A 16,575-nucleotide genomic window follows, 5' to 3' on the forward strand; every position below is an offset into this window, starting at 1 on the left:
GAGACTAACTTTCTGGCATTACATACATTTTATCTTTTTTCATAATGTAATGGGTTGGTGCTTTATGTAATGTTAAGTACACTAAGTAGATAATATATTTAAAAATAATAAAACAGATTGTCATTTAATCTACATGATTGTCTTGCATTATGTCTACATAATTGTCTTACGAATGCAAAAAAGAAAAAAAAAGGATACCAAGGCGATAATTATGCAGAAATAAATTATGTTGTTTATTGTAAACAATTCTAATATCCTATGATAGTTTTGAACTAGCCTTTCATTTCTTGCATCTAGTTGAATTAGAGTTAGTGCTCATAATCATTAATTCAGTAAGAAACTGTGCACTTGTAAAAACAAATTAAAATTCTTATACTTACTAGGTAATTAACTATAATTCATTTAGTTTTCTAATCAAAACAATGTTAATTGAATACATACTTATTGAAGGAATGTGATTGTGATAATAATTATAGCAAAAACTTACTTTCGTAACTTAAAACCAAATAATGGTTGATAAACTTTTCTTTTCTACTTAGGTCCTGTTTTAGAAATAACTGTTGCAGGTATAAGACTTGTTCTGTTAATAATTATCGATCACTGGGGAGAATATAAATTAAAAAAATTCTAAACATCTTTGCAATTTGAATTCTATCCCTTTTATTAATTTTCAATTTTGAATTTTTTCTAAATATCTTCAATTTGATTTTTTTTCTCAATAAAGTTACTCAATGCCCAAAGATTATCTTCCCTTCACATTTCCATAATTTTGTGTTGCCGTGCAGCAATAACAGCATTGAAAACTATTCGGGAGAAATTTTGATTTTGAAGAAAAATTTACATTAATTCACTCTATTTAAAACTCTTATCTTCATGATTGTTTAATTGTGTATTTTTTGTTAATTTTTTTTCTTCAATTAGGTGATTATTGCAACTGTTGGGTAATCTCAATTTTCATCATGAATATTAGCAGTGTTCCTTTCAGCTCTCTTAGTGATCAAATAAGTGAAAAAACATTAAATGCTATAGCTGATATGGGTTTTCAGCATATGACAAATATACAGACAGAGGCTCTTCCTGCATTGTTAACAGGAAAGTAAGAAGTTTACACAACTCATTTATAAAGTTTAGTTATTATTAATTACAAAAAAGTATTCTATTGTATCTTTGTTCTTCTATTAGTTTAACAATATTGTGAAATTTTTAATTATAGATTATATAATATTATTTATCTAGTGTATTAATTTGATTATCTAATTTTAAAACACTAAACGACCGGGATAGCCTGGTCGGTAGGGCACTGGGCCCATGACTGAGAGTTCGTGGGTTCAAACCCCGCCGACCGAAGACTCCCCGTGTAATAAAGTGACTGATGCACGTTAAATCTGTCCAGTCACAGAAGTATTACATATTCCCATAATAAATCAATACCTCTGGGGGTACTGGATTGGAGATCGATCGTTCTCTGATTCAGGCACGGGTGCAAGTCTTCCGTCCCCAGGACGGATTTCCGTCTTTCGAAAATGTCCGCGGACGGAAGTAAGACGGAAACAAGACTGACTCGAAGACGGAAATCGGATTTTTTTTTTTCTGTCCATAAAAATATTTTTGAGGTCTACGTTATTGGTCTATTTTCTTATGTCCTGATGTAGTTTTATCAAAAGACAGATGAATAAATATTTTTTGTACAGTATTTAATCTTGATGTATTATGGTAAAGCTTTGTTAGATAGTTTGCATATGTCGAGGGGGTATTGTGTATGTTAGGTATTTATTTCAGCCAAAAAGTTTTCAGTCTTGGCCTTTTTTCCAACTTGCACCCATGGATTCAGGTCAAAATTATGATCTGTGGATGAATAAATGGGCCCGCCCTATAATCGGGTGTGACGAATGGTGTGGTAGAAGTCGAATTCTTGGCCATAGATGGCGCCACTTGAAAATAAGAACAATCGCACCCCCTCTGTCTAAACAGGCATACGTCAACAACAACAAAACACTAAATTTAAAAAATAAATTTTCTTCCTAAATTTAATACATATTATGAAATTATAACATCAAGAAAATTTGATCATCACTTTGTTTACCTTCTTAAGATAGCCTTAGATACCACGAAACCAGAGATATCTTGGTGATCTATCTTTTTAAGAAGATAGATCTTTCTATCATAATCCTATCATCTAACATAAAATGCTTAATTTTTCAGCAGACTTAATTTACAACTTCATCATTTAGTTTTGTTACCTGGACTACAGAGTTATATTTGGCCTCACTCCCACTTCTAGCTCATGTTCCATTAAGCTCTATAATAAGTTCACTTTTAAATAAAACAAAGAAGTTTAAGCATATATTGCTTTTTTTAAAAGATAATAACAATAATCTTACAAAATTAAGTTTTCTATTTATATATATATCAGGGATGCCAGCCAAATTTCTCCCATAGTGGACAAAATCCAGAAAGAAAACTGCCATGGAAGAAATAGGTTTCTTCCAACATAAGTGGAAGAAATGGAATTCTTTTTGAAAAGAGATATCAAATAATAGAACAGTTCTTTAAAGAATTTATAATTGTAATTCAGTTCAAATAATACAATTTTTCAGGCTATTTAATTTAGTATTCTTAAATAAGTAAAAATTAACAATCAGAATTAAGAGTAACAATTAGACAAAAATTAATAAATAATAAATTTCTTTAGAAATTAAAAAAATTAAAAATTTTATGTGATTATATATTGTAAAATCAAATTCTATAATTGTATAAAGAGCTGTTAAAACAACATTTAAAAAAAATCAAATAACATTTTATTAATGCTACTGAATTTTCAAATCACATACTAAATATAGATGCAACTGAAACACATAATGATTTCTTAATTACAAATAGCATATAGTACCTAATTGCTGTTAAGTATGAATATTCTAGCTGGCACTTAAATCATCTGATGCATGGATTTTAAATTCTATATAAAACTAAAAAATTATGAAATTAGTTGTTTCTTTAAATGAGTTAATGGGAAATTTTTTAACTTTTTTACATTATATGTAAATTTAGTTTGATTAAATTTAAACTATTCTTATAAAACTTACTGCTAAACAGTTGTATTGTTCATATTTAGTTTTTTCTATTTTGTCCTGTTTCTTCCAACTTTTTCAAGTTTCTTTCAGCTTTCTGTAAGAAATAATTTCTTTCGTTCAACTTGATACTGAACTAACCAAAATGCTAACCCCGATAAATATATTTTATTGTAATTGAAACTGCAATTGAAAGCACGAAGCTAAGTTGTGTTTGAAATTCCAATGCTTTAGTTAATTTTCTTAAGTAAGATAGCCAGATGATGGTAATGTCTGATATTTTTACTGAATACATTATTTTATCAGTATTTCTTTTTTAATTCTCGATAAGTGTGTAACTTTATATATTTTTCTTTTTTAGAGATGCTGTGGTATGCTCTAAGACTGGCAGTGGTAAAACTCTAACTTTTCTTATTACTGCTGTTGAACTTCTTCATAAGTTGAAATTTACTTTAAGAAATGGACTTGGTGTAGTAATTTTATCACCGACTCGAGAGCTATCCTTACAGACTTATAATGTATTGAAACAACTTATAAAGTATCACTCTCAAAGTCATGGTTTGATTATGGGCGGAGTCAATAGGAAAGAAGAAGCTAAAAAACTAAGCAATGGTGTAAATATCCTTGTAGCAACTCCTGGCAGATTAGTGGATCATTTAAAAGTAAATGTTAAAACTTAATTCTTTTACATTAATAAGGAGCTAAAAACTTAAAATTGCATAGAATCGCCACAAAGTTCTTTTAGTTTTTGACATGTTAAAAAAAAAAATAATACTAAAATCACTACTCATAGAAGAAGATCAGTTTGACCTCAGGTGAACTAAGAATATGTCAAGTTTGCCTGAGCAGCAAAATTTATAATTTGACAATTGTTTCTTAGTTTACTTAATTTACTTACAAATTCTTCTGATTTCCATGTTTAATAATTTAAATTGACTAAATCACAATTCTAAATTTATCGATTCTCGTAAAATCAGTTGTATATATAAGTTCAAAATGTAGAGAAAACATGGAAAAAATTACAGAACAATGAAAAAAAGAATAATAATAAAAAAATTCCAAAAAAAGGAATAAAAAAATTTATAAGGATCTGAGAAATAAAATAGTATATAATCTTTTCATCAGCACACACGATTATGTCCTCAAAAAGGAGTGCTTTATAATGTTGTATCGATATGGCCAAAGTAAAATATATCAATACAATAGTGTGAGGAGCACTAAAAAAATATGCGATATAATCGTGTGAGTATTTTGCGGATATAATCGTGTGAGCTAATGAAAAGATATCTTTTATTTTCGGATTTATATAAATATTTTTTCTTCGTTTTTTTAGGAAATTTTTCCAGATTTTTTACTATTTTTATAAATATTATTTTTCTTTTTCCCTTTTTTCATTGTTCTATAATTTTTTCCGTGTTTTCTCTACATTTTGAACTCGTTTTATCAGTTCTATTTACTTGCAGCTTATGCACAGTAAATAAAACTTATTGTTTCTCTTAATTTTCTTCTTTTTTTTTCTTTTTGTATTTATTTATTATGCTATATATGTACACACACTCACATACATACACAGAGCAAATGAAATAACTACACATAATGAATATCATTAAATAAAGAATGGTTCTGTAATTGACTGCTAAAGGTTCACAGACTTCATTTTAACAAGAAAGTGAAACTGTAGCTTAAAAAATCGAACAGTTGAACTATATTTTCTGAATTTGAAAAACAACCCAACAAAGATCACATATTTCTCTTACCTCAATAATATGCTTTTATCTAATTATAGAAAAAAATAAATTAGGAATTTTTTAGTGGTAATTAAAATTTTCAGTTAATAGCCAGCAGCTTATAGACTCTTATAACTTAGTAGCTACTTTTTCCTCAAACCTAATGAATTGGTATCAGGTATTGATCGATACTTTTCATTTAATAACCACTTTTGACAAATTTTAGCTTGGATTAAATTATATGAAAATAATTTATATTAGAAACAATTTATGGCTGTAAAAAGTTAATTCAGCAATAAAAATAATATAAATAAATGACAAAATTTTGTTTAACATGCTAACTTTATAGAACTTCATTTAAAAATATTTGGGGAGGCAAAATTCATTTAATGTATACTTCACAACTTTGAAATATGTGAATTGCAAAGAACTCTCCTTGCACATGAATTTTTATATCACAAATTGGTAGATTTTGAAGGATCAAAATTTTGAAAGGAGACACTTTAATGAAAATTCTGTTATGCTGAATCTTTTTGCATTGATGTGAATTTATCATTAAGCAATCTAAAAAAAGAAAAGAAAAAGCTAGGAAAAATTGGTCAGTTGTTGACTTAACTTAATGCGGCATTTTTTTTTTTTTTACCGACTTGCCCCATGGTGAGTGGTCATTTTCTTATTTTCTGGTCTGATTAGGAACCTTTATTAATACTAACTGAAAAAGATGATACTAATTTTTTTTTTCATTTTAGTAATTTTTGAATTATTATTTTGCTATGAAAGTTTTCTTATTACCTAAAATTGTTCTCGTTTCAAGTAAAAATTTATATTTGAACCCAAGAGTGTTATTCTATGTAATATCTAAAAAAAAGAGAAGGAACCAAACAACCCAGTTGTTTTTTTCTTTTAAAAAAAATGACTGGGCATTTCTTTTTAAACCCTGGTTTAAACTTCTAGGTAATTATTAAATGTGTCTCTCTTCTGATTTGATGTTATCCTTTTTATTAGATATTTGNCTATGTAATATCTAAAAAAAAGAGAAGGAACCAAACAACCCAGTTGTTTTTTTTCTTTTAAAAAAAATGACTGGGCATTTCTTTTTAAACCCTGGTTTAAACTGCTAGGTAATTATTAAATGTGTCTCTCTACTGATTTGATGCTATCCTTTTTATTAGATATTTGATTAATTTGAGCTATTAAAAATTATATTTAGGGTAAAATTAATACAAATGATAAAGACTATGTATTTTAAAATTATGTTTTAAAAATATATCTCATAAAAAAATATCATAAATGCAAAATTAAACTGAAAACTTTCGGCTATACTGGTTTTACAATTAAATGGCATGCTTTTTTTTTTCAATTCAGAAAAGCTGAAAGTTTTATACTCAGAGAGTTTTTGTTGATTTTTTTAAGTGTTACATGTATTTACATTATTTTTTACTTACTGTCATTCCCCCTTTTGCTGTTTACGATACTTAGTCAATTTTGTTTAAAATTTCTGTGTTAAGTTGTTAAAACGAATTTGCATTATTATTCAATTCTATAAAATTTAATTTCAATATTTCACCCTCAACTAAATTCAAGGTCAACGATTAAGGGGTTAAGAAAGAAAACATATATTGCGTGTTCGATAACACGCAAAATATGTTATCTTTCTTAACCCCTTAATTGTTGACCTTGAATTTAGTTGAGTTCGATAATATTATTTTAAAATGTGTACTAACTAAAAATTACTTGTGTATATTTAGAATACTCCAGAGTTTGTGTTCAAAAATAATCAGTGCTTGATAATTGATGAAGCTGACAGAGTATTAGATATTGGTTTTGAGGAAGAAGTTAAATTTATTATTAATAGCTTACCAAGTAAGTGATTTATTGAAGCATTTTTACTTAAATTGTTGTATATAATACCACTGTATGTTTTTTTTAAGCAAAATCCATAAATTTTAATAAATTTTGTTTTTTAAGATATTGTTTTTAAAGTTTATGAACATAGTATTTTTAAGGAAACCATCTTTAAGTCTGCAAGTTCAAAGATGCAGGAATATAAAAAACAATCATGGTATTGGCATAGACTTTCACAATAATAATTTTAGCATTTTTTCTCTGGTTTGTTTGTATATAAATAAGAATTCATTTTTAAAGATAGATTTTTATTTATTACTATTAAATTTTTTCAAACTAACTTAGCTTTTTTTGATTGTCATTTTTCGAAAATAAAATTTCTCATATAACAGCGAATAACAAAATACTAATGTTATAGAAAGCAAGCTATAAATAACATAATGACTAATTAAAATTAAAACGATGTTAACTGTTATTTAAAAGGCCTGTATAAGGTCAAACCACAACAGTGGTTAAAGCACTAATCATAAGTACTAAAGTTTTGTATTATTGTCACAAAATCTAATAGGTATTAATGAGTTTTAAAATATATTTTTTATGTCATTCTCCTTAAGTCTCTAAATATTTTATTAACAAATTTTAACATTCACTAATTTCGATTTATTTTTGCTTAGCAAAATTTCTTCGTTTCATTTGATTTTTTAAATTGAATATTCAGATTTCTTTTACTTGGTAATTTTATTCGGTATACTCATTTCACTAGAATCGTAAAATAAAGTAATTTTTGTTAGTTCAATATAAAACATTTCCTGAGTGCACACAATGTATTTTTTTAGCAATGATGCAATCCAATTGTTGTAAGAAAATAAGACACAATGAGAAAGGTTTGAAGAATGTTTGACATTTTTTTCAAGCATATAGTGTTTCTACTTTACTTTTTCTAAAGAAAAATTTGAAATACGAAAATTTACCACTGTGCCCCATCCTCCCTTAGATGAGAATGCTATTATGAGCTATGGTGTCAAATTCTGATACCTCTAGGGTTTTCAAGTAGTTTTAAGTATTAAATAGTGCTGCAAGGTGTGATCTGGAAAAATTACTTAATTACTATGTCAAGAGTTCTGCTAATATGCAGTGTCGCTGTTTTCAAAAAAATTACTGTCATCTGTTTGCTCCTATCTTGATTACCTCCCTTTTATCACATCAATATTCAGTAGCAAGTTCTGTGTTGGTTTCAATAATATTTAGTGGCGTATATTATTAGACACCTAGCTGATATAATTATAATTGCTTTGATCCATAAATAAATACATTGCATCACCATTGATGCTGATAGGTGATTAAGACTACCCCATGTTTTCTTCTGCTTTAAATTGTAATAGTAAATACATTTTATATATCACTAGCTGCTATTTGACAGAATCCTTCTGTTTTTACTCATGAAGCAGCTGTTACCATATGGAAAATCTGTTGCTTTTAATTCATAGCAGTATCGCATTACCTTTCTCTTAAACCATTTTTGTGGCATGCCTAAACTAATTTTTGAAGGGATTATGCTATTTCTTCTTTCATTTGCTGTGAGTCTTTATTCAATAAATCTTAACCTTCTAATGTTTCTTGCTTTACTTCCCATTCTTTATCTTCCATATTTTCTAAGTCTAATGTTTTATTTTTTTATTATTTAAAAAACATGAATTTAATGATTTGAGTCCTCTAATGAGTAAATTTATTTGTCTGTGCCTGTATTGGTAGACATTTGTGTTGCATAATGCCTTATATAAAATTTTTGATATTTTGTTATTAAATTATCTGTATATTATTACAATTTAAGATTAATAAGTGTATTTTCATAAAAAAGGTAATGAAAACTGTTTTTTATGCTAAATGTTTGTTTTGAAATTAGATTTTAAATAATATATATGTTTTCCCTATAACAGAATATAGACAGAATCTTCTTATAAGTGCCACAATTACTGATAAGACTGAAGGTTTAGCAAATGCATTCCTTAGAAAAACTGCACTGTACTTAGGCATAAATAAGAGTCCAGAAAATGGAAAAATACGCTCAATGGCAACTGTTGAGACATTAAGACAAGTAAGTTCTCATCATTGTTTACCTGAAGTATTAAAATAACAATTTTTTTTCATTTTGTTATTGAATTAAATTATTAATTTTGTTATTAAATAGTTGAAAAATGCTTTATAGGGTTAGTGCAGGGTTGCCACTCCACAGGGAAAACCTGGAAAATACAGGGAATTTAAAAATCGTCTAAAATAACAGGGAAAATGCAGGGAATTTTGTTTCTTATTTTTGTCTTATAAAAAAGGGTGACCACTCAAAGCAGGATATTTAACCATGATATTTCAGCTATACTAAACTATTTCATTTACTATAGCATTATTTAAGTATGTTCAGCTGTTTTTCCAGCAATTAAAACTAATAAATATAGTTAGCCCAATATAGCTCACACAAGAGCATAGTAATTGTTGTTTCCTCTTAATATATTGTATATAATATGTACAGGGTAAACGCAGGGAATTTTATTTCCAGATTTGAGTGTCAACCCTGTAGTGATATCAAGTTAGTTCCCAGTAAAATTACTCAGGTATGTTTTACTACTGACAAGGTCGGCAAAAATATTTTTTTTCCAATATATATTTCAAAAAGTAAAAATCAAACTTAATTATTGAAAGAAAATTTTAAAGCTGAACCTTAGGTTTCCAGTTACTATATTTTCAAGAAAAAATGAAGAAAAAATCTAAGATAAACGATTTTAATTGCTGCATCATAATAAAAGTGTCGATCAAAGCAGAAGTACTTTTAAAAAAAGAAAAGCTAGATAATACTTTTAAAAAACTTTTTTTTTTCTTTTTTTAAAAGTACTTTTTAAAAAAGACAAACTAGGTGCACTTTAAAATTTAGACTTAATCAACACAATAGATATCTCAATTATCATGAATTTGAGAAAATATCAATTGCTATGCATTTTGTTTTTATTTTAGCTAACCCAATCATATTGGTTGATGCAAGAGATTAAGTTATCATTTATTTCAAGTAATATAAAAAATTGTGGCAAAAATGTTTTGTTAAAAATCGATTTCAGGAAGATTGATAACTACCACTTCATATAAAGGTATAATTTTAGTTTTGGTTACTAATCTTCAAAAAAAAAAAATTTAAAATCATCCTTAATCAAGACCTTACTATTATTTTTTAATTTGACTACTTCTTCTTGGGTAGATATTTAAATAAATCAGTATGAAATAAGTTAAACAGGTTTCTTTTGCCCTCTCCAGTGGTTTCGGATAACATTTGTTCTATGAACATTTACTGTTGCCTTCTTTAGACATCCACCCCCCTTTGCAAGCAACTGACTTTTTTATGTCAAAACTTTTAAGGTCTGTAGCCAGGGTTTACATGATTTAAATAATAATTAAAATCGCGATTTAAACTTTCACTTAATTTTTTTTTAAAGATAATTGTTTTAAACAATTTTTTTTTTTTTTATGTAGAGCATGTTGAAAATATTATTGCTCTTTAGAAATCTGTCATGGATTATGAGGATTCTGACAAAAAAAAAAAAATGAAAAGGGATGAATATACAATTAGTATTTTTCAAACTAGATTGATAAATTAAAAAAAAAAGAGTGACTAAAAGTGCCATGAAACTTTTAAAACTTTTTTAATTGTAATTTTTCATTAGTTGTATATAACATAATTTGTAGGTAATAAACATATTTCAATCATACCCATTTAGTTTTATGTTTATTTAAATACAATTGCTCTTAAAACTTATTAAATATGTTGCTAGTGTACATCAATAATGAAAAAAGTGAAACTTATATTTTCTTAATGATTTCTAATCTAAACTGATAAACTGAATTCCGTGCATATTTAACTGGCAAATTGCCTTTGTTTTTTAAAACTATTTTGTTAATAAATTAATTTAATAATTTTAAACATTCTAGTTAGAGATTTTAAGTATTTTTGTGATAAACATTGTTTTAAATAATATTAAATATTATTACACTTTTTATCAGATGATTTGGTTGCAAAATTTATTTAAAAAAAGGATTTTAATAAAAATAATTAATTTTTTATATTCTTTTTCTTATATTATTATTAGTAATATTTATAAAATATTTTCCAAAAGTCAGAAATATTACCCATTATAAAGAGTGTTTTATGATAAAAATATTACCTTTATAAAAGTGGTTTGCTGTTCTTAGTCATTCATTTGATACCTCCTTCGACATGTTGGATCGGTCTCTCTTTCCCCATTCTCTACATGCCATGTCTCTATGTTTGGCCTCACTTTATATATGACCTACATTTGATCTCACACTTGACATATTAAACCATTCTATGAGTAAATTGATTTTGAAACTTCTGAATACTCTACTTAAAATATGTTTATTTTATTTCAGGGTTATGTTTTATGTCCTTCAGAAAAAAGACTCCTAATGTTACTATGGTTTTTACGAAAAAAGTTTCGTACAAGAAAGACCATTGTCTTCTTCAGTTCCGTTATGTCTGTAAAATATCATCATGATTTATTCAACTATATTAATTTAACATGTAGCTGTATTCATGTAAGTTAATCTATTTCTTTCATTTGTATATTATTCTAAAGGAATGTGAATTGATTAACTTTGAAATGTAATAACACTTTAAAAAAATTGAAATTATGTAGCTTGAACATGTAGCAGTAACACGTGTTTTTCTGCTGCGCAGTGTTATCATGTTTTTTTCTTTATTTACCTATATTACCGTCTATCCTAGTGTGTAAGTGGACCTTCCATATTTATAACCAGATGACAAATTTCAGGTATGTTAGTTATAGAAGTTGATCAATGAAAAACCCAAACATGAAAAATTCTAAAATTAAGAAAATACCCAACAAAAGCATGATGACACTTCTAATGAATCTGGTGCAGATAATGTTCTATACAGGGTGTCTATAAAAGAACTCCGGGGTTTTAAAAATTCATATCTCACTAACTATAAAACATAGCAAAATTTAGTCGATTTCTCTGAAAAGAATAGCTCAAAAAGTTTTACTCATACCAATTGGGAATGTTTGTATCAACTGTTGGCGACGCTGCAGGGCGTTGACCTTGAAATGACTTCGCGAAATTTGAAATGATGGCGACTCCACAACAAAAGGCTCAATGTGTTATTTGGCTCATAGAAACGAAGTCTTTAGTTACCGTGCAAAGTGCAGAGAAAATTCGTTATGTTCAACATCTCAGGGAACGAATAGTCAATTGTGTGGCAACTGTCACCCCAGACATGCTCGCCAGGACATGGGAAGAGGTAGAATACCGTTTAGACGTCTGCCGTGCCACTAACGGGGCTCATATAGAACTTTACTAAGTGTTAAAAAAACTTGAAAATGTAAGCTTTTCAGTCATGTATAAAACATGTATGTATGTTTTTTATTTCATTAAAATATTTTGCCTCAAAACCCCAGAGTTCTTTTATAGACACCCTGTATATATATATATTTTTTTTAGTAGATTTCTGACATATTTTAAAAGTTTTCATTGTGTTATATTTTATGAAGTACTCTGAATAAATTATCTTTTCTTAATCTGAATTTTGTTCAAAACCTAAATTAATGCACTATTTCTAAAAAATACCTTTGTATATGAAGAGAGATTTTTGCAAAAAAATTGATACTAATATTTTTTTCCCCTTCTCTTAGTACATTAAATAGTGTATTACTTGTAGTTTAAAATAAGAGTTAAGAGTTTTCCTTCTCTTAAAATATAAAACAATTGCACTTAATCTTTAGGCCGAAGTAGATACTTTAAAGATTTGAAATTTTTAAAAGTTTTTTAATACGTAATAATGAAATAAATAATTTAATGCTGAGTAGGGGTCCTTTCCGTTATCTAATTTTTTCAAATAATACATGAAACAGTTCAGTCATAAAGATCTTCATGAATTTGAATTATGTATACATTTTTAATCTATTAATATAAATGGTTTAATATAATTAAAAAAAAAGTTCACAATTCTGAAGTTGCCAAATGAACTTTGAAACTATCCACTTATTATATACAAATGTTCAGAATATCCGAATTTTACATACAATATTCGTTATTTCAGAATTTTTGGGATTTGAGTGGCTTTATGGAGAAAAATAAAATAATTTTATGATCAAAAATTTTTAAAGTGAGAAGTTATAGTCATTTATACTATTTTCTACAAATTCATTAATTATTTTTGATGGATAGAACTTCAAAATTTGTGATTTGTCTCTTTTGTTTGGTTGAAAAATAATCCCTATGACCTGATAACTCAATAGTGGTCAAAATTTAAATTTGTAATGGAAATCTCAAAATCCATCCAAAAATTACTTTTGGCTTGGAGTTGCTGAAATTCTACATTTATTATAGCTTAAGAAAGTTTTAAAATCTAATTACAATTTTTTACAAAAACCATATTGGATTGATAAACTATTAACTAATTTATGAATTTTTTTAATAAATATTCTGAAATGTGTATATTTTTTGTTTTATAAAGAATCAAACCCAATTAAAAGCTCGATAAATAATGAAACTTTAAAGTACTAAATTTTTTTTTCTGTTTGTCTAATTTTGCATCATAGTTTCAATTCCTCTATATACAATAATAGTAAAGAAAATTACTTTTGCATTAAAAGGAATTATTTTTAGATATTTTTTCCACTGTTTTGATCCACTTTTACTTCTTTTTTTACTTAATTTTTTAAGTTGGGGGCTTTGTTCTGTAAACTTAATGTATGTTAAGATGTTTCAAAAGTCAGATCAACTATGTATTAAATTTTCATATCTGTTATTATAATAGTATGTAATTTTTGAGGTGCAAATACTTTAGGGTTAAGATCAGGAAAAACGACATCTGCAATACCCACAATATCTAAACCAGTACTACTACACACTGTCTTCTGGTTTACTGACTCTTCAGGCAACAACTTTTCAAATTTTTAGCTGTTATATTGAAGATAATGCCTTAAATTCAACTTTGTATTGATTTTTTAAAAAATGTAAATATTTGTACCTACGAAATTTTATTTTGGAGTGATTTATTACTGAAATATTTTTTGAAAAATTTTAAGCTCAATTTACTGCGGGGAAATTTGATACAGTGCTATTTCTTACACTTTTTTTTTTAAAAATTTAGAAAATTTTCTCTTTGTAAAAGCAAATTACCACTTATGTTAGTTTAAACTTTGTGAATAATTTTTTAATTTCAGGGTCAACAAAAGCAAGAAATAAGAGCACGTAATTTTAGCCAGTTTTGTAAAGCAGTTACTGGTGTTTTACTGTGTACTGATATTGTTGGTAGAGGTCTTGATATACCCAAAGTTGATTGGATTGTACAATTTGATCCTCCCAACAATCCTAAAGTAAGTGTGTTTTATGTTTTTTTTCCTATGCATTTTAGTTTTTTATCTTTTGCATTTTCTTATTTATGATTATCTTATTGTACATTTATCAGTGTACTTAACATTAACTTATTAAAAATGACTAAAAAAACATAGAATTTTCCTTATTCATCAAAAATCTAACAGGAGAATCTGTTTATTATTATTTATTTAATTAGGGCAAACATCAAAATTACTTTCTGTATTAAAAATATCTTTGTTTTTTACAAATTTGTTTTAAGGAAATGTAAAACTTTAAAAAAAAAAATTAGGTAGAATTATTTTTTTTTTTTTTGAAAATGTGAATCAACAAGAATTTTATTATAAATTGAAATTGTAGACTTATGACTTTCCATTCAACTTATTTTATGTATTTGAAAAAAAAAGTTTTAATTTTTAGGAATACATTCATCGTGTTGGAAGAACTGCTCGAGGAATGAATTTAGTGGGAAATGCTCTTCTTATGCTTCGCCCTGAAGAAATGAAGTTTATTGCTTATTTGAAAAAAGAAAAGGTTGAATTGGAATATTATGAGTTTACTTGGAACAAAGTACCAGATGAGGTCGAAGCTCAAAGAGAGGTATACTAGTAAAGGATAATTCATAAATGTACCCAATTTTTAAAAATAGTTTGGAAGTATTATGTATAAAAGATTTAAAGGGTTTAAATAACTCCAAAAAAATATAATTGGGTTCCGCTTCTAAAATTGTGTTAGAAAATATTAATTTTAAAATTCTATTTTAACATAAATTCTAACTTGTTTTAAAAATTTGAGTATGTAAAACAAGGCTTAATAAATTCAGCTTTTTGAAGAAAAATTAATATTTAAAAGTTTTAAGTTTATATGAAATTCCCAGAGTATAAGAATATTTTTATGTGAAAATTAAAAGGTTAGATTAATATTTTATAATTTATCAAAAAATTTATATTTATTCAACATTTTTAGTAATACTTTTTATACTAACTCAGAGTGGCCACTCACTCTGAAATGAGGGAAAACCTGAAATTTTCAGGAAAATTGTTTTTAAACTGTGGAATAATCTTTTGGAATATCAATTCACTGCATTGTTGGGTTGATCATATTCTTTTCAATGAGTATATATTTTAACTACGTACAAAGTGTACATTGTCTATTATTAAGTACATTTATATCTATATAATCCCTTCTCTGATTTTTTTTCCTGAATTTCTGACCTCCCAAAAAAACCATTTTTTTATTGCTGAAAATTAATGTATGTTCTACCCTGAATTGGAAAGTGAAAAATACTTTTGTCAGCAAGCAATTGTTTGCTTACTGCTATTGGTAATGAAATATTTCTCCCGTTCACTAATCTTCAGTTTTCCTTGCAAATGCACTCAAGTTTTATCCTACAAAAATACACTGTGATAAAATATTTATTAACTCTATTTAATATACATATCTTTATAAAATAATTATTAAAATTGGGTAAGAAATATTTTGGAAAGTAACTTTCAACTTAATAAATCAGAACTGTCGTCTTCCGACTGATAGATAATAAATTCACTGTCCTTGGACTCACTCTCTGAATACATCATAACTATTTTGACAGTCTAGGTTAATACTAATGAAAGCGGAATTACAAAATGATTTTGATTTCAATTCAAGGTAGGAAATATCACTGAAAAGTGAGACTAGAGGCGCCATCTCTTAGCAATATTTAGAAATAAAAAGATAATCGCAGGATTTAAAAAGACATGTTAGTGGTGACAAATTCAATTTCAATAATGCAATTTTTCACTTCGCTGCATAGCATACTACAACAACCGTACAGGCACAAAAATGCTGAACGTATGAGATGTGATGCTGAAAGAGAAGGGGTTTAAAAAAACTTATCCTGTCTCACTTTTATTTATTTATCTTATCATTGCTCATCATCACAACTCAACATTGCTAAGATTGTAAAAATTAAATTTATTTTTTAGTAGTTTTTTTATAATTTAATTTTATAAATGTTATTGTTTTTTATTATAGTGCAATGCACTTTTCTGTGCTTAATATTAATAATATTAACAAAGTTAATTCATAATATTTTTAACTATTTCAGATTGAAGAACTGGTGACTAAGAATTATTATTTAAATGCTTTAGCCAAAGGAGCCTTCACATCCTATATTCGTGCATACAGATCACATTACATGAAACAAGTATTTAAGGAAGAGACCCTAGATTTAACAGCTGTGGCTAAATCATTTGGTTATCCTAAAATTCCATGTAAAATCACATAATGAATATATCTATTGTATATTGTAATCTGTTATATAACAACCATCATGTTTTTTTTATGTATTTAATATTTTCATTGCTTAAATTTTTGTTTAAAAAAATTAAAACACTTTGCTACACTGCATCATGAAGTAATATTTTTATTTAGTTACACATTTATACATTTTAAGCATTAGCAAAATGTTGGTTACCTTCCATTTACATGACCTTTTATTTAATTTTTAAGCATTTATTATTTTCTAGGTCTATCCTGTAATTTCATGCATTATATGATTA

The 16,575-nt window shown here is 26.7% G+C and overlaps 1 protein-coding gene across 1 annotated transcript; it reads left to right on the plus strand.

Annotated features, from left to right (window-relative positions):
• Window positions 1–921: 921 nt before the first annotated feature.
• Window positions 922–16,423, plus strand: LOC107453764 (probable ATP-dependent RNA helicase pitchoune; the record flags this gene model as incomplete). Its single annotated transcript, XM_071177825.1, is given in 8 exon segments — window positions 922–1,096; window positions 3,430–3,730; window positions 6,544–6,658; window positions 8,578–8,735; window positions 11,069–11,233; window positions 13,885–14,037; window positions 14,456–14,635; window positions 16,122–16,423. Coding segments are annotated over 8 exon segments (1,389 nt in total). The 3' UTR covers window positions 16,302–16,423.
• Between the last annotated feature and the right edge of the window lie 152 nt (window positions 16,424–16,575).

This window comes from Parasteatoda tepidariorum, chromosome 1 (assembly GCF_043381705.1).
Source record: "Parasteatoda tepidariorum isolate YZ-2023 chromosome 1, CAS_Ptep_4.0, whole genome shotgun sequence".
Taxonomy (NCBI): Eukaryota; Metazoa; Arthropoda; class Arachnida; order Araneae; family Theridiidae; genus Parasteatoda; species Parasteatoda tepidariorum.